At 39.6% G+C, this 18,670-nt stretch overlaps 1 protein-coding gene across 2 annotated transcripts in view; it reads right to left on the bottom strand.

The window, feature by feature from the left end:
• Nucleotides 1-1,278: 1,278 nt before the first annotated feature.
• The window catches only part of CERS6 (ceramide synthase 6), a 302,891-nt gene continuing 285,499 nt past the window's right edge, over nt 1,279-18,670 (bottom strand). Inside the window, exons 9-11 of one of the 2 annotated variants that reach the window (XM_014860451.3) lie at nt 10,099-10,255; nt 9,510-9,533; nt 5,197-7,031 (exon numbers count right to left, since the gene is read on the bottom strand). In XM_014860451.3, coding sequence (XP_014715937.1) covers nt 6,879-7,031; nt 9,510-9,533; nt 10,099-10,255 — 334 coding nt within the window. In that variant the 3' untranslated portion in view covers nt 5,197-6,878. Of the gene's footprint in view, nt 7,032-9,509; nt 9,534-10,098; nt 10,256-18,670 lie in introns of both variants that reach the window. The other variant, XM_014860459.3, reaches the window with a different exon arrangement.

The raw sequence follows: 18,670 nt of genomic DNA, 5'->3' as shown, positions 1-18,670 counted from the left end.
GGTAGTTTAATTTATTAGAATATCTTATGCTTGGGATCAGACTGTTGTTGGGGGTGGTTATAACATTTATAAGATTTTTAATAGTGTGTCTGCTTTATTTTTCATAATACTGGAAGTGGTGGTGGTGGGGTGTCTGGTTGAATGCCAATGGCTCTTGAGATATCAGTTGACTAAGCTTAGAGCAGAAGGGCAGCTGGGGAAGACAGTGTTACACAGGAAAGACAGAGAAAGGGGGAGAGAAGATCCAGCAAGGTGGGGTACAAACTCAGAGAAGGTGATGTCAGCCAAGCTCCTATGAGATGTACACACACAGGGAGGGACAGTTTTGTGTGTGTTGTGTGTCCTAAGTGCCTCTTATAATTTGGAAAAATCAGACAGTGTGATATATTTCAAGTGATAGCTCTATAAATCATTTTCCCCCAGAATGAAGTACTACATAAAGTTTAACATTGAAGTTTTTATACCTTAATTTTCAAAGAGATCCTGCAATGTGTATACGTGTGTGTGTGTGTGTGTGTGTGTGTGTGTGTGTGTGTGTGTTATATAAGTATGTTATGGTTTTGGTAAGTGGAGCACAGGGTGCCAGATGGTGAGCCAAAGTCCAATAACAGAACACAAGAGAAATTGAAATAGAGAGGTTTATTACTCACAGGTTCTGGAGGAGGTACATGGCATGCCTCGAGGGGCCACACAGGGAGGTCAAGGCAGGGTGCAGAGAGAGAGAGAGACACAGGATCTGGGGTACATGCCTTTATTAGGGTCCATGGGTGGAATGCTTTGGAGTTCCTGGGCTAAGGCTGGATCAGTCAATTCAAACCAAAAGAGCAGGGTCTTTGTAAGCCCCACAGGGGTCTTATCTAAGGGGCACATAAGGCATACAGGTCCCGGGAGGGGTGAGACTGTTGATCACAAGGCTGTTGGGAAAGTCATATCAGGAACTTAGAACTCTGTAGGCTGTACCCAGGGGCATGCCTCTGCCTGAGGGGCTGGTGTCAATTTAAGCCCCCTGTAGGATACTTGGCCAAACAACAGATGCTGAGGCAGCAATACCATGGAGTAGCTTAGCCAAATTCTCGACAAAATAACATATTATAACATATAAACATAACATTACCTTCTCAGTAATTATAGCAATTATAGGGATTTGAGGCGGCTTGCAAGAAACTAGTAGGATGAGGCAAGCCCTGAAATAAATCTTGTCCAGGAAGGTGTGACGTATTCCCAACACAAGCTAGGTAGTGCTTACAGAAAAGGGCATTTACACTGTACTCTTCAGACTTATCTTTATTATGAAAGTGTTTCCAACGTAAAATGATCCTCATATAATAAATGATTGCTTCCAGAGATCAAGAATGAATAATTATATTTTCATATAAAAATCAGCAAAACACAACAATACATAAAGTAATTCTAATTGGCTAACAGTACATCATTCCATTTCTGACAGAGATGCTCAAGCACTGAATTGTCTGAGGAAAACAAGTAAGGTTTTGTCACTGATCCTAATTCTCACTGCAAGTTGAAAAAAAATCAAATCCAAAAAACTAACTACCTCCCCCTCACACGACAACAAATGGCTGTGGAGGTAACTGAGCACATGGGCAAACAGACTTGATGAGTATCATGAGCTTAGAGGCTTTAGGAAGCGTTTGGAAATCAAACTTGAAGGGTGTTTTCCATTTTTAAATTAATGAAACTCTAAGTTAAAGTTTCAGAATTGCCACATAACTGTTCCTATTACAGAGCTAATTTCTCTTTGGCAACTGATCTTTAAAAACTCCTAATTTTTCAAGGTCAGTTTTACAATGACAGTTTAAAAAATTACTGTAGATTCCCCCAAAAATTATGTCTATAAAATATAAGTTTTCACTTAACATCGGAATCATATCGACAGCTGTAATTCCCTGGTTTCCAGGCCATGCAACATACACGAAAATAGGAAGCCAGCTTTCCTGGACCTGTGTTAAGGAAAACAGGCACACACGGGCACAATACTTATTAGGAAAAAAGGAATCAGGCAGAGAACAAAGCATGGTATGCAACTGATCCAGAGGCTATCGGGAAATCTATAGCAGAGAAGTGATAATATTTTGGCTTCCTTTTATCAAGAGTTCCAGTAAGCTGAAAGGAATGGGAGCAAATGAGATAAAGAAGACACATCGTAGCTAACAGTCCCCTCTCATCCTTCCTGGGCAATCTTGAGGATGCCTAGTCTTGTGGAGACACCATAAGATACGCCATCTGGCTGCAGAGACTTTTATTTCTTTATTCTGACGAGGTCTGAGCTTGGGGCCATTTGGCAACGCCTTCCTTTCAAAGGCTTCAGGTTGAATTCAAGTTGGAAATACCTGAAAAAGACTAAGCTTCTCCTTTGGGTGTCTGCAGATCTTATTAACAGTTACTTATGATGTTTTATGTTCTCTAATACAAGTTTCTCCATGAAAACCAGCATCTGGTATGCTCCCTCTGAATATATGTTAGAAGAGTTTCAACAGCAGAGTGGACAGGCCTCCTCGGCATCCACTGAGCGCCCCCTAGGGGACGGGAGGGGACCGTGCACACAAAGGCAAACCACAGGGCCCTTTTCTGGCTTATTACGACGACGAACTAAAATGTGGCTACAGTGAACCAGTGCTAATTACTGTCTGGTAATGTGAGAAATGGCACAATTTCATTTTACCAAGAGAAACTTAAACTGACTCTGGGGACAACAACATCTTCATTTAAACAAGTACCTTGCTGCATTTTGCATGACTTCAAGAACTGTTTATGATTATTGAGAGTATTCCTTATATGGACAGCATACTAGACAGCAAGTATAATAACCAGAGCTAACTGCATTTTCTCTTTCCATACAGGTTACTTAGAAACAGAAAGTGCCTTGTCATCACTTTCTCATCAGGCTGACTCTCATCTGACTTGATTTTTTTCTTATTTGAATGTTAGAAACATTTCAGGGCTACTAATATTTACCTACAAGCAGAAGTCTGCCAAAAAAACAAATAAAAAAAAGGAAGCTAATTAGAATCTTAAGACCTCAAATAGCACATGAAATGTAAACATCTAACCTTTTATTTCCAAAGGATTTCTTGAAGCCTCTCTGGACACACACTGACAAACAGACTCTTTTAACACCTTTGGAATTATTCTGTACACTTTTTACACTTCAAATTAAGAAAAAATACTCAAAGATTCAGGCAACTTTGGCATTAATATTTCTAAGGAATGGACAAAAATAAATATCAATGCAAAATCATGAACAGAGTGGGAATGATCATGGATGTTCATAAAGTTCTCTCCGAAGAGCTCTTTTGCAAAGTCTCAGGTAAGCTGAAACGAAATCTCATATTTCACTTCAGCTCAAATAGCAATAAAGTTGAAATACACAAAGTGGATGATTCACACTGTTTCTACCTAAGGTGAAACATTCAGTTTGCTCAAATTCAAACTCTATGAAATACTCAGAATGGAAAGTTTGGCAACAGAACTGGACATTTTGAGGTTCACCCACCATTTTGACTAAAGGTGATCTGATCTTATCTCACTGAAGAGTTATTTCTTTCACCCAACTGCTTGCTTTCTTTGGAGACCCTACCTTCCTTCCTCGCTCATCTTTGTCAGGTACCTGTTTCACTACCTCATGGTACCTCACGACATCTGTCTAGCAGCCTCGAGGGAGTTGGATGTTAATAAAATCCCAGATGAAGCAGCAATTGCATGCAATTTTTTTCACACATAGTTTAATAATCCAAAATGCTGATAGATGCTCCCCTATTCTGGACGTTCATATGACTAAATTTGGAAACAAGCACTGTGTTTGGCTTCTATGCTGACCTTAGGCCCTCTGCGATCTGAACTCTGCCACATTGAGCTCCGAGGCTGAGGCTGAAAGGATTCTACTACTCTCTGCCACGTGGGTACCATGAACAGGAAGTTGAGAGGGAGGCAGCAGTTTCTATGGTTCATGGTGGATGGTTTTTATGAAAAGAATATGGATAAGGATGAGTCAGTGACATTTCGGTTTTATCACGTTTTTGGAGAAATATACATGTACATACATAGATCACACATTTTTATATTATTTATTGACCCAAGGCCAAATTCTACTCAATTTTCTACTTTTTCCCCACTAAGAGATCTAGAAAAGCATTAGGGAATAATGCTTTTATAACATTAGAGGACAAAATATTACTTTTTCTAGACCCCTTCCTACATTTTCCTCTGTACCCTGGGAAGGTTTGAATGTGACCAGGAGGAGGGAGGTATTAATGCAGGCTACGTTAACTAACGGGAAGCAACACTCTAACTAACCTACAGTTGAACTGATAAAACATACTTCCAAAGCTATGGCCTGGCACAGGTAGAAGATAAGATATCTCACAGATTTTTCTCTCTCAGGCTTATCAGGCCACCATGGGAAAGCAGTAGACAGAGACAGATTATTCTTCACCTTAAAAGCCCTACAAACACTATTTTGATTAGTCAAAAAGAACTCTTTGCCCTAAAATGAAAAATGAAATAAAAACCCATAAATACATAGAGGCCTGTGTTGAGCTGGGCTCTGAGTACTCTCAGTCCTCCTTCTAAGTGACTGTTGGGAAAAAGAAAAGATTATTTAGATTTGTCTTTGCTAAGGACAGACTCAATTTACTTCATTTTATGCAACTCTTCTAAATTTTTCATTTACAAGCTGACCTCTGGAAATTATTCTTCTGTGCTAAAGATCGTCAGATGATCCAAATTTGAATACACTGTGGTTCTCTGGTTTACTTTATTCATCGAGAGGACTTGCTCCAGACACTAAAGCAAGGTAAACTTCACTCTTCTGGTCCATATTTCAGTTGAAAAAGAAAAGAAACTTTCACCTTCTCAAAATATTTCAGCTATGACATGCTTACTGTTGCTTTTTATATATCTGCCTTTTAGCAGATGTTCGAATGACTAACAAGTACTTTTGATGTTTTATGATTGGTCTTACAAATTCAAACTATCCACAAATTATACTCCTAGGCATTTCCCTGTTTTGTGAGATAAAAATCATAGGCTTTACAAGAAGCATTAGTTGCACAGCTTTCTCAATCAACGAGCAGACATATTTCCAAGCCTCTCCAACCTTTCCTAGGGACCATACCAGAAACATACCACTTTCTAAACAGGTGGGGAAAGATTTAATATTACAGTGTGAGGTTTTTATTTGGGAGCATTTTTTTTTTAACTATTAACCCACAGGTTGCAAATTGTGGGCACAAAGCTTTATTTTAGTTTTTTCAAAAAATCAAACTGAATATGAATGGCTCTGAGCAGGACACGCATTCTCTAGCATCTTGTTCTTGTCTTTAGGATGCCCTGATTCACACATTCGTACTGCTGCATTGTGGTTTTGGACTCGTGTTTTAGGTGACAGTCTTTTTAGTTTATGAAATATTTGTAACAACTTTTTATTCCCTCTTACTAAAAGTTGGAAGAAAAGAGATAAAATCTTTGGTTTATGTGTATGGTTTTCTTATCTGGACATAAATAACACTGCCATGTAGGAGACTTGGAAACTTATTTTCCAGTCATCTTTCTCATTGCTGATATTTCCATTGTCCAGCAGAATTTTTGTTGTTTTTCTAGAAATAGCTTTGTTTGAATAAAATTTCCTAGAAACTGATCAAGTCTTCAAAGAAGCAATGAAAGGACGTAGAGTGCGACAGTGCTCAGTTCCTAGTAACAGGGAGTCATTTGGGGTTACGTTTAAGGAGAAAAGGCAAAGGATAAAACGGTCTTTCTCCCCTTGACTTTATTTTGCTCAGAGAAATAAAAACATCAATATCAAATACTAGATAGGGCACTTTCTTGAAAGCTGGTTCCAATAAAGTGCTGAGCACTAGAGGTGTCCTTTGTCAACTCTTAAAAGTCCCCTTCTTCTGTCCCATAATATACTTAGCTTCTTTTCTTCATGACATAATAGAAGACTGTGCTAATTATAGGGGTAGTGGTAAAATCTGGTTGAAATCAGCTGCTCTCTTTATGATTTTCTCAGATCACATGGCAAATTCCCAATATTCACAGTGATTTCTTTGTTTCTAACTATGACCTTAAGCAAACGCCTTCCTCAGAGCCAGAGCACTGACCTCACTCTAGAAAATAAAAAATCTCTGTAGCCCACAAGGTTAATCTCCAACTAGCTACCACACTGAGTGAAGAAATCTTGGCTGCGTGCACAATAAATGAAGTTTATTCCAAAGCAATTTAATGTAAAGCAGTTTTTAAAAAGCCCTCCAACAACCATACTCTTTAATGTGAACTGCTAATTGACCATGAAGAGTGACAATCAAAAAACCTAGCTCATCCTGTTTAAACTTTATACTGGGAGAACGGTCACTGAGACTGTATGGGCAATTTCATAATGGGCACTAACACAAAGAAAGCAAACCTATTTGGAGCTGTACGAGAATCTTGTGCTGGGTTTTGCTTGCTCTAACAGACAAATTAAGCTGATGCTCTTAGCAGACTGAGTTACAGCAATAGAAAGGGGTAGAAGCAGATGAAGCATCTCCCTCACGTTACGTACCCAGAGAGTAAAAGGAGTGAGGAAACCCTCTTTTGTCCACAGATTTACAAACAAATACAAAAAATAAATAATATTCTAAGACAGTACAAACGCAAATACTGTTCCCTTGTGTCAATCACGTACAGCATGCCTACATTTAGAGAATGGTAATTCTTCTTCATTCACAGACAGAACATATGGCAGTGTGCTATTCAAAATGCTTTGATAATCCTAATTTTTGTTTCTGGTGCTGAGATATTATGAAAGGAACTGCATTTGCAACTTATTAAATACTTCCAGGAACAAACAGTTCACTTTGTTCGGGACTTCTAGTTTTGAGTAATTAATCATCCACGGAGCAAGGGCCGGTCAGGAGATACCCATTGGTACCACTGGTCCCATTGGTGGTGGTCGCAGTATGGGGGTTCTTCCCTGGAGGTTCTGAGTCTTCCTCATCTGAGCTAGACTCAATATCACTTCGATCATCCTTGGACACCTGTGGAAGTGAAGAAGGTGAGTGTAACCAGCTCCTAAGAAATCATCAAGATATGGCATGCTCAGAAGCACACGCAATCATACATGATGGAAAACAGATCCAAATGTTAAAAAATCAAAGAGGATAGGAACATTGCCATGGTAATAAGTCCCCCTTCATTGGAGATTACAAGTTGGGCGACCAAGTCAGTTATCAAGGAATGTAGGTATATTTAGGCATCATCGGAGGCTGGACTTGCTGGACTTTTTACAGTACCTTTCAATACTGAGAATGTTCTAGACCACGAATCCCCTCTTACTGGCAAAGTGGCATACTGCACTACTGGAATGGCATTATAGGAATTTGGTATAATGGATCAAGTTACTCTCTGATGATCACATTCTCCTTGAGAATCACTTAAAGTCAGCTCTCAAGTAACTACACTAATGGAGATATTCACTAGTTCAGATGATTAAAACATCATTCTTATTTGGCTTTGTAATGTATCGTTTTATGAGTTAATTTGTTTTTCTGTCTAGCTGCTAGAATTCAGTAGAAATTTTGTTTTTTTACTACATAACAACTAATGGCAGCAGGAGGCATTAGTCTGTTAAGTGAGGTCTAGTTTAAAATATTTCCCAAGGAAAAATCTACCGACTGGATCATCACGAACTGGCTCTTGCCATTTCAGGGTTCTTCAATCCTCCATTCAGTCTCATTAAGTAATGAGGATGACAAGATAAGGCACCAGGATGTAAATCTACACATCACCGTAAAGAATGAAAAAAGTCATCTGGTCTAGCAAGGAAGTAATTTAGGGAGAAATTAAGGAAATACTCAACTGCTTTTAAAATCAAAACAGTTTGAACCTCCTACCCTCTAAGTCTAAATTATGGTAAGCATTTTTACCCAACAGGCCTAAAGACCTTTGAGTGAGCACTGCTTACCCATCTGCTATTGGGGGTGGCAATAGGGACCTGGTGGCCTGGCTTCATGGAAGTTTCCCCAATCCAGTTGCCTGTGATTCTCTAGAAGGTAGGTTGGGGAGGTTGGCAAAGTCCCCTGGGAGGTATATCAGCATTAACTGGGGGCTCTTCATATCACATCCTCTCTGTGCCACCACGACCTCCCAACTTGAAAACCCTGGAATCCACTGTTCTCCCATGTGGAGAAGCCACCATTACTGAGAGAATTACTGTCAGGTTGGTGGGGACATTCTAACCAGAGATGACTGGGTAAATATGTAAAAATGAACCTCACTTTGATGCCCCTTGAAATGAGACTGCACTCAGAAGGACCATGTCCAAGAAGACTTAGATACTGAAACACCAAAATGACTAAATTATAAAGACATTTTAACTTAAAAAAAAAAAAAACATTGGTCGCAAAGACAGCATTATAGTAAAACTGTACTACATTTAGAAATTCATTAGTCATAAATTAAGCTGCTAATAGGAAAGAAAACTCTAGTTTCAGAGAGTGGTTAATTTACATTTGCATGCTTAGTAAGATTATTTTTAATTGCATTTGGGAAAAAATCTATACTTAGGTTACCTTCAAAGAAAGGAACAATTCATAATGTCTCAAAATAACCCATAGGAAATTAGAGTCCATAACCCATGGCCAAGATGAATCTTACTGTCCCAGGGGGGCAGCAATGGCAGTTACAATATTCTGAAGCCTGAGATCTGGAATAAATTAATGATCGTCTCTTTGTAAAGTTGAAGAAATAAGTTGGAGAGAAGACAATATGTCTGTAGAAATATCAATGCAAGAAGGACACAAGTAATCTCATCCACAGTGTCCTTGCATCTTCAGTCAGTGTTATCATACTGACAGTATTGTGCACGTTGATTTAATTTCTATCTAAATGAGGATAGGAGAATTTTTTTAATAGAAATACATGGTCATTTTAAAGAATAAGAGGTCACAGAGAAAAAATGAACTTTTGCTTCTAAAGAATTAGTTGGTCAAAATATTTTGGATTTATATAAGTGCTGACATTGAGAACTGGCTTCACAGTACATGACTAGATGTCCTCAGCCCGTCTCTGGAAGGGGTGAGCTCTGTTCATGTCACTAAGGATAAGGTTGCAAAGTGCTTCCCTGTGGCCCAGGGCACACCAGGCAAAGAGCTGATGCTCAGGCCTCCGTTCTGGACCATGTTGATCCTCTCCCCAACATAGTTCTCTCTCCCACTTAACTTGGTCTATTTCTGGCTTTTAGCCAACATGTTGAACACCAGTGAGAGAAATTTCTCTCCTTCTCTGTTGGATCATGCAAAATTTAGCAGAATGCAAGTTCACACAAAAGGGCATTAACTGAGCTGTTCCTAGTTTCCCTTGCAGGTGGTGGGAGCCATACCTCAATTAGGGCCTCAGGACAGTGCCAACAGATTAGACAGAACAATATGCATGGAAAGAAAAGTATCCGAATGCCCCTCCAATAGGCTAAAGTGGCATCCAGGACAAAGACAGAGAGAGAGGTGTGAGAAACTTACATGTAAAGGGTTCCATTTCCCAGCCTTCCAGGGTGGCAGAAGGAAGAGAACAAAGAGCGAAAGTAAGAAAACGTCACAGAGAACATTCCGGAAAAGTCACTGCTCTACACAAACAGGTTGAGGCTCAAGAAACTTTATTTAAATCAGCCTCATGAGTCCATTTTTAACCAAAAGGATTTAATTAAATTTTATTGGGAAAGTCATAAATGGGCATACTGCATCAAGCAACCCTTCCCATAAAAGGAAAGAAGTTATTAAATTTCTGTCCAGTATAAGCATAATTCGAGAAGGACCAAGGGAGACAGAGAGCGGGAGAGAAAGAACACAATAAATATTATCATTAAATCTAAAATTATAAACGCAGATCATTGGGAATCATCAGCAGAAAAGCAATGCTACAACTTAAAAAAATGAACTAAATAGAAGAAAATGAACATTTGTTTCCTATTTCTAGGAGGTTATGCTAAATTCTGAAGAAAAAATACCAGTTTTGATGAAATTTGAAACAATGAATAATGTACTTGTTGATTCAAAAGCCAAAAATCCATAATTTTCTGGGACATATCAGAAAGGGTGAGTTTTATCTTACCTTGCCTTTTGAAATAGCTTTGCAAGCTATTTTTAAGATCAAGTAAGACCAGAAGCAGTTCAAGCCTTGTATTAGCAACAGCAGTAGGTTAAAAACCCACCAGGAAGGATAAGGTCCAACGATCTCCCAACTTTCAAATAACGTCGTATTTAACACCCTGAGGAAAAGGAGAAAAGTAATCATTGAACACAACTTTTCACTTTGCCTTCAAAGGAACTCTAGTTACTGCACAGAAACACAAAGTCAACAAAATCCACTAACTACTTCCTCCCTGCCAGGATGGCCTGAAGGCTGACCAGGTACTTAGAAGAGTCATCACCTGAACCATTCCCCTGATGGCATAACATTCATTTTGATTCTAGCTTGAAAAGGGTACTTATGCTCCCCTTTCACTTCTGTTGGCATTTCTTTCATTAATTTCCATTAAGTTTGGGGTTGTGATTCTACCTCTAACTACTTGTTTACAGGCCTGTATTGTCTTTGAAGTTGCTCTTGGTCTTTAAATAAGTGTAAGGAATGCCATTCAATAATCTTACATTGCAAGAAATAAAGATTAATTAATTCCAGAAACACTAGTTAAGTTTACATATGCTTCGCACAGTGGGAGTTAGAATACACTTGAGACCTAGTCCCTGTCCTCAAGTGGTTTAGAGTCTAGCAGGGGAACCCCTGGAGGGCTCTTAATTTTATAAGCCTTCCTCTGGGAAAGAATTGACAACTAAAAGGTATCATTTTGAAGTGATGCCTTGAGATGAGTATTGGAAGGGTTTTTAAAAAAATTATTAGAATATAATGAATGTATTAAAAAATTATTAGAATATAATAATGAATGTACTTAGTTTTAAGAGTGTGTGTTTGAGGTAGGCAAAAGCATTTGAAGCAATTGGTTCTCTCTGTAATGCACCATCAGAACCAGGATGGAGCAGCCACCTGGGGCAGATCCATGAGGGCTGATTTGAGTGCTTTCCTCTCGTCCCTGCTGTGTCCGCTCCTTAGCCTTTGAAAATTGACTAACACCTTCTGGACTCATACTGCTGCCACAAGGAAGCACGGTACCCACAGAATTTTGGGATCACTCTTACTTCTTTGCTTTCCTCCTTAGCTTTCTGCAGGGCTGGTTTGGAGATCTAAGGGTGTTGACAAAACTCATCTAAATGTATTTCCACCATGTGTCACTGGAGCGCTTTGCTGGGACCGTACAGGACAACAGTGTTAGGTGGACAACACTTAGCGGCTAAGGGGGAGGGATGGAAAACTCTTGAATTTAAGACACACTGGTCATACAAGAACGGAAGGCTGATATACAGACAATCTTCATATAAAAAAGAGTGTAATGAGCACTTTGAGAGAGGTTAAGAAAAGTACTTTTGAATTCACAAAATGAAAAAACTCTACTTATTGGTAGTTTGGATGAGAGGTAAAGAAAAAAGGAGAATGAATAATAGATGTAAGCAGGTTCCCCATCCACAATTTCAGCAACTGCATTTATAGACCAGAATGAGATGAATAGAGTGTGTCTGTAACCCTGCCACACTAGTCGTCTGTCAAGAACAACGCACAATAAACATGGAGGTTAAAATCCTAAAATCAACACTATGAAATTGAACTTGACAATTCATTAAAAGTATACTAATCCATGCTATAGTATTATTCATTCTGGTGGAGGAGAACCAATATTAGGAAATCTAGTAGTATAACATATCATAACTTGCTAGGCCAAATTGGTACAAACCTAATTATTTCCATAGCCAAATTACCAAATGTTCAATTCTTCACACTGATGTTTAAAAACCAGAACTGAAAGAACTTAGCATGATTTTTCACCGACTCAAATCAGCAGTTGTCATCATCTTTAACAAACACCAGAGTTATTGCCTCTATAGTCAGGAACAAACCACGGACAGCCAGCGTCACCATCATTACTTGACACTATTCTGGAAGTTCTGGCCATTGAGTATGGTAGAAAGTCAAAGACTTCATTTCAAATACATAGACATTAAATCTCTATAACTATTTTAAAAACAGCAAATAATCAAAATTTCCATAACAGAGAATGGTAAAAAAAATTAGTTTTCATTCTTATTCCAGAAATTATGATGTCATTCAGAGTATTAAACATGTTTCAAGAGTTTCTTATGATAGAGAAAAATATGTATCATTGCATCTCCATAAAATAAATAAATATATGCACATACAAACAGAAAAAAGGGAATAATACATCTTTGAAAGGAATTAATCAAAGCCACGATGGACTTTCTTTGGTGGGTTATGAAATTTTATATTTTCTTCTTTACATTCTTCTATTTTCCAAATCCATCCCAAATAACTAGAAAAAAATATGTTATTTATAAGAAGGAATAAATTAGGACTATGCCGATATTAGCGCCTTGTTTATTATCCCAAGAGGGAGCCATCTCTTTAAACACCAGTTTGCTGGTCAGGGGAGAACAGGTCTAAACAAGGTTCAACTCTGTGGCAGCGAGGGGGGACCCACACACCCTATGCCTCTCTATCTCTGGTACCTTGCAAAATACCCAGAAGTAACGTGCTCCATTAGACATGTTGGTTGATTGACTGTGTGTTTGTTCAGTAACTAATTTTACTTCAGAACTAGGTAGTACACTTTGACATTGAGAGAGAATTTAGTTTCATTTGAACAGAAAGAGGTCCTGTCGAAATAGCAATGATGATTGCATTATGCTATTCATTATAAATTAGCCTTTGCTGGATTACAGGTTGAGAGCCTTTCTCACCATTACAATTTGCTTCGTTTAATTTGAACAGAGTGTCAGGCAGTCGCTGGTGTCACAACATTCCCATTAATTTCTGAAATGCAGCAGCAGAATTCATAGGCTTTGCCGTGACAATCAGTGACACCTCTGAGATGCTGCTCAAAAGTAACGGGATTTCTTTGAAAATTGACTTGGCTGCCTGCAGAGATACTTGGGAAAATACAATCAGTGCACCAAATGGATATATGTCTTAGTGAGGAGCTTGGTAAGAAAAACAATATCTTGGGATTCAGACTGGGAAAAGAGAGATCATTATGCCTCCTGGACTCTGAAAAATAGTAAACTCACGAAATGGGGTCTTTTGTTAGCCACAGAATGTTTCTGATGATGAAACTGCCCCTTTTGGGGTAAATTATTAAAATGGTGATTACAGGATTTTATCCTTTCTTGGAGGTTAGCCTTAGGAGTGTGTACTTTAATGATGTCTTTTGAGAACCTCTGGTAACAGAGTTCTGAAGAGTGGTTATCTTTGTGGGAGGATTGATGGGAGGGGCATGAGGGAGGCTGCTGGGCTGCTGGAATGTTCTACAGCTTGATCCAGATGCTGATTATATGGATTATACAAAAGCAAGAATTTACAAATGTAAAAATGAATCAAGCTCTATACTGAACATTCGTGTACTATACTGCACGTGCGAATTACACCTCCATAAAAGAAAATGGAAAAAAGTACTCTGTGGGCCAGACACTGCCAATTTGCAACATCTGCCTTACATAACTATTATAATATCAGTGGGTTTTTTTTTCACCCACAATAGTTTGTGTTCAACAAGTGGCTTCTAAGAAAATGGATTTTTTACCCCCAAATAATAGTTAGCCTACAGCGTCAAACCTCCTACCGCAGCTAAAATCAAGTGGTGCAGAGTTTGGAGGTATGAGAGACCAGAATGGACCCTTTTCCTTTTCATTCATGTTAGGCTCCCTTAGCCACTAGATGGCACATCATGTATGCACAAAGCATGCTCAAATAGGTCTATTCTGCCAGAACCTTCTGCCAAAGTGTGGGTCCCAGTGCAGGAATCACTCAATCTTCAGGTTACACCCTCCCTCTCAGAATCCTGTCAAACAATGAAAGGAAGAGGCTCCAGTCTGTGGTTCTTTCTTTCTACATGATTCCCGACACAAACAAATGCCTGCACAGCAAAGCTGAGTTCAAACACAACTGCTTGGTGAAGTGCAGACACACCAGTTAGCATCCCAATAGCTCAGCCTTGATGGGTTATTTTAATGAGTGTGTAGTGAATCGTAAGAATTTAATTTGACTATGCCCTATAGTTACTTTTGCTCATGCTTTGATTATCACAAAATTATTATACAGGCTTCGTGGGGTAGGGGGAGATGCATACATTCATGCAGAAAAGTTTACAAGCTTTCTTTAAGCAAAGGAAACAGAGTAGTCTCATTTTAATACAGTATTTCAGGCCTTATTCATTTACCTTCTCAGCATCCATGTAACTTCTGCTTTCCCCTTAAGCCTCAGAACTGAGGAAGTCTCATAACATCATAGAGCATAGTGCACCAAAATTTTCACTGACGTCTCATTTAGAAAAGCTATAACCAACGCTTAATTTCTTCATTCTTATCGTGACTGCCTAAACTAAACTAAAAGTTTAAGTTCTTTGTCTTTAGTATGTAAAATTAGGCGAGGCTTCTCACTTTCAGCCCTATACATCTTACTTTTAAAACACTCTGGTGATTTAGAGGTAGGACCACCTAACAGTGATTCAGATGTTAAAGATGACAGAGGCCCAGGTGATCTACTTGTGTGAATGAGCTACAGGCGGACGTTTATGATGAGACCATGGTCCCCTGACACAGCAAGCAACCACAAGCTTTGCCTGCGCCCCTTCTCCCCACTACCCACACCAAAGAGCTCCATCTGAGCCTTGGATTGTGTGTTTCTGGAATGATCTCTGTAAAACCACAACAATAATTAGACCCAAGTCAAATATCCAAAGAGAGCCAAGACCTAGGAAAGAGTCAAGGTCAGGGTCTCACTTTGAGGAGCACCATATAATGCCAGTGAGGGTAAATTAAAAACTAAAATTTGCTTTGTGGTCAAAATTAGGGTGTTCTTTACTTCAGAACTTGTGAATGGTCTTGACTTTGCTTTTCCAGACAGACCTCAGTGTATTTCATGATGAGTGCTTTTCTGGCATACATTTTCATTTGACCTACACAAAACATAAATGAAAAGTAGATTCTACCTAAAGATTAGTAATAATCTACTGGCATGTTTTGCTCATTTTAAAGCAGATGTTGATAGAAAAGTTACTTGGCACAGAAACCACCGGCACTTACCACCTGAAAAAGAAGAGTCAGGAAATAAATTCACTGTTATAAGCAATCCTCTTTGTCCTGGTTTTTCTAAGGTAATAAAAGCTCCAGGCCTAAACACTTGGTCAAGGGTTGGGTAGTCAAGGCTGAAAACCACGCCTGCATTCTCTTTTAACAGCACAGCCCCACCGCAGCTCGGTTTTGTCCACAGCAGTGTTTGTCAGCAAGTTCTCTGCCAGGATGGTTTCTGGGGTAGCTTGCAGCATAGCCGCCTCATTATCTCGAATTCATGATTCATGAAGTCTGTAGCAGACATAGAAGTAATTTCTCTAACAGGAAGCTAACCTTGAATGTGGATGAACCATCTATCTTTAGTGTAGCAGTGGACCTATCAGTTCTGTATATTCCTAGCCAATAAGACATGGTGGGGTCAGTTCATTTATTTTTACTTTTAGGTCACAGCCTGGCCAGTCTAAAAAATTAGTCCCTTATATCACAGGGGGTTTGTAATTGGTGACTTCCTGACTGGGGCAGATGTTTTTCTCCAAATTAGTCATTGCCCTCTTCGGGCTCCAACTGCTATCCGTCTGCCTGAATTCCCAACCCCTCCACTGCCTTTCTCTGTTCCTGATTTCCCAACCTGAGTCCTTCTAGCCAAGCCTGTGTCCCTCAGGATGTACCCTGATTCCAACCTGCTTGTTTTCAACCCTCTGCTTAGCTCTTTATTGCCTACATGCCCCTCAAATAGACTTTAGCCTGGTTCTAACTGCTCTTTGCTGATAATTACTATCCATTGAGCACTGTGTTGAACAGTTAGTCCTTTCACCATCCCTGTGAGCTCCCCATATAGTAGTTATACCTCTACTAGCTAATATTTATTGAGCATTAACTATGTGCCAGGCACTGGGCTCAGGGTTTCCATGCACCAACTCATTTAATTCTCATGAAATAAACTTATGGAATAAATTCTTTTTCTTTTTTTTTTGAAGTAGGTACTATTATCCCTATTTTACAGATGAAGAAACTGAAGCACAGGGAGTTCAATAACTTTCCCAAGGTCAGATCTAGTAGGTAGGGGTGAGCTGGGATTCGAACCCACCTGTCTACTGGTCTGGGCCCTCAGGCCCTACTGTTTCTAAGCTCACTCTTTACTCAGCTCTCCTAGACCTCTCCTCGTTCTGCACCCTTGGCCCATGGACAGAGCCAACCCATTGCCACACTGTGACGGAGGAAGTACACAAACGCTTCTGCTGCTTTAGCATTTGTGCTCCCTCTGGCTTGTCATCCTTGCTCTTTTTCCTGTGATTTTTATCTCTTGGGCTCATAATCTGGTATCTGGTAGCCATAGGTCCTCCCTGCTTAAATGATCCGTTTGGGCTTATTTAACTGGTTTTCCCACTTTGGCCCACCCTATTCTACCTTTAAATCCCAAAAGAATTATCTCCATTACTGAACATCATATAATGCCATTCACTACTACCTTGTCATGTATGTGTGAAATATTTAGGATACAAAATCAAAGACCTCTGTCTAAATTCAGCTCAGAAAACAAGAGAGCTGACTCTGTGCACTTTTCTTGGCTTTTCTCTTTGAAAAGATTGGGGCACGTGGATATTTCCAAATATTCTTTACTTCAAGAAAAGGTTCAATAAGGTCGATGCCTGCTGGGCAGGTAGAAATCTAAGAGAGACTGCGTTTCCTGGGAATCATTCTTCTAGTTTTGCAAAAGAGTATAACACCACCCTCCCACCCTCACAGGGGCAGGATGGAAGACCAGGCTCTGAAACCTCCCCAAACTTGCATGCTCTTCCCTTGAAGAGCTGCTTTTTGCTCACATGCTCACATTCTTTGTAGGGATCATTCCTAGCAAGGCCAATGACGAGCTAAATGCTCCTGGGCTGAGGCAGGGCAAAAAGCTCATAGCTTGCCCTGGGTTTCCTTGCCTTTTTCTCCCTTTTCCCTTCTCTTAGGGATTTGAATGGTATTTTTCATAGTGGTGAGAAAAAATAAAGGCCAAACACGTATCAGTCTGGAACTCTGTTTATGAGATTGTTTTAGCCTTGAAGTTTCTGAGTCTAATAAACTACCTCAGTTAAAGTAGAAAAGCTTGACCATTCTTAGAGTTCACTGAACTTGTCCCTGAGGGACCCCACTTGGCTCTGACAACAAGGTGCAGTGAGGAGGTCTAGTGGCGTGGTAGGAAGATCTCATCTATAGTGTGACTATTTACAACAGGGACACAGAGAGGCTCGTCTAATTAGTTACTTCTTGGGAGTATCTCTTGGCTTCTCATTCAGGTAGTTGCCAGCGGCTGGGGCCATTTGTATTTTCTCATTAACTATTTAAATAGCACGTTGTGCGTGGGAAAGGCTCTTAGGTCAGAAGAGCCTGCAATGTGGTGGGTACATGGTTATTCCCTTGCTTGCAGCCCTAGAGAAGGAAACGCCGCATGCAGCATCCATCTTCATACCTATGTGCTGGGATTTCTATGTGGACATTTGAAAGATAATTAAAGAATTTTCAAGTGAGTAGAATAAATCTTGGAGCCAGCCCTGGGGCCTAGTGGTTGAGTTTGCATGCTCCGCTTCGGTGGCCTGGGGTTCGCTGGTTCAGATCCTGGGCACAGACCTACACACAGCTCATCAAGCCATGCTGAGGCGGCATCCCACATAGGAGAACTAGAATGACCTACAACTAGGATATACAACTGTGTACTGGGGCAAAGAGAAAAGAAAAAGAGGAAGATTGGCAACAGATGTTAGCTCAGGGCCAATCCTCTTCACCAAAAAGCATATCTTAAAAAAAAAAAAGAATGAAATCTCGTGACTGACCAGTGGAGTTGGTAGGGCAGATATAATACTAACTTTTTGGTCAAGGGACCAGGATCTCAAAGTAGTATTTAATTATCCAAGGTCACAATATTTTGGTTTTTATTATTGTTTTTAATCTAAATACATCATCTCTTGGTCTCTTTCTTTCTCACTTAAAAAATTACATCAAAACAGAAAATGTGTATTCTTGATAAAACTTTTAACAAAAAAAGGGCTAAAAAGGAGGTTCAGAAGTCATCATGTTCAGGCTGGCAGGCGGCAAAACAGGAAAAATGCTATCCTTCTGCTTCCTAAAAATCTCTTGAGAAAGTTTCAGCAGAGTTGACTCAGGGAGAATCTCAGTATTTAATTATTCGGGGGCCAAACTCCACTGGTTTTGTTTAGAAGGTTGAGGAGAGTCAGCGTCATCTTAGAAACTATGTGTGACCTATGGGTATCAGAACATCAGGTCGGCCCTACCTTCATCTGCCTAGAAGCCTGGTTATGAGATTTCTCTGCTATATCAAGGAGGCAATAGAGTTTTCCCAGAGTAATGTGTCAAATAATAGGTTAACCTGAAATCACTAAGAAAATTCTGAAAACTGAACAAATATTATTATATATTTTCAAAGAAAAAATACATATCCTCACTAATATATGCATGTCCTCTGGCCCTTTAAGAAAAGCAGGCCC

Source organism: Equus asinus, chromosome 4, assembly GCF_041296235.1.
Source record: "Equus asinus isolate D_3611 breed Donkey chromosome 4, EquAss-T2T_v2, whole genome shotgun sequence".
In the NCBI taxonomy this organism is placed as follows: domain Eukaryota; kingdom Metazoa; phylum Chordata; class Mammalia; order Perissodactyla; family Equidae; genus Equus; species Equus asinus.
The sequence above is the reverse complement of the archived record's forward strand: the minus strand, read 5'-3'. Positions and strand labels throughout refer to the sequence as shown.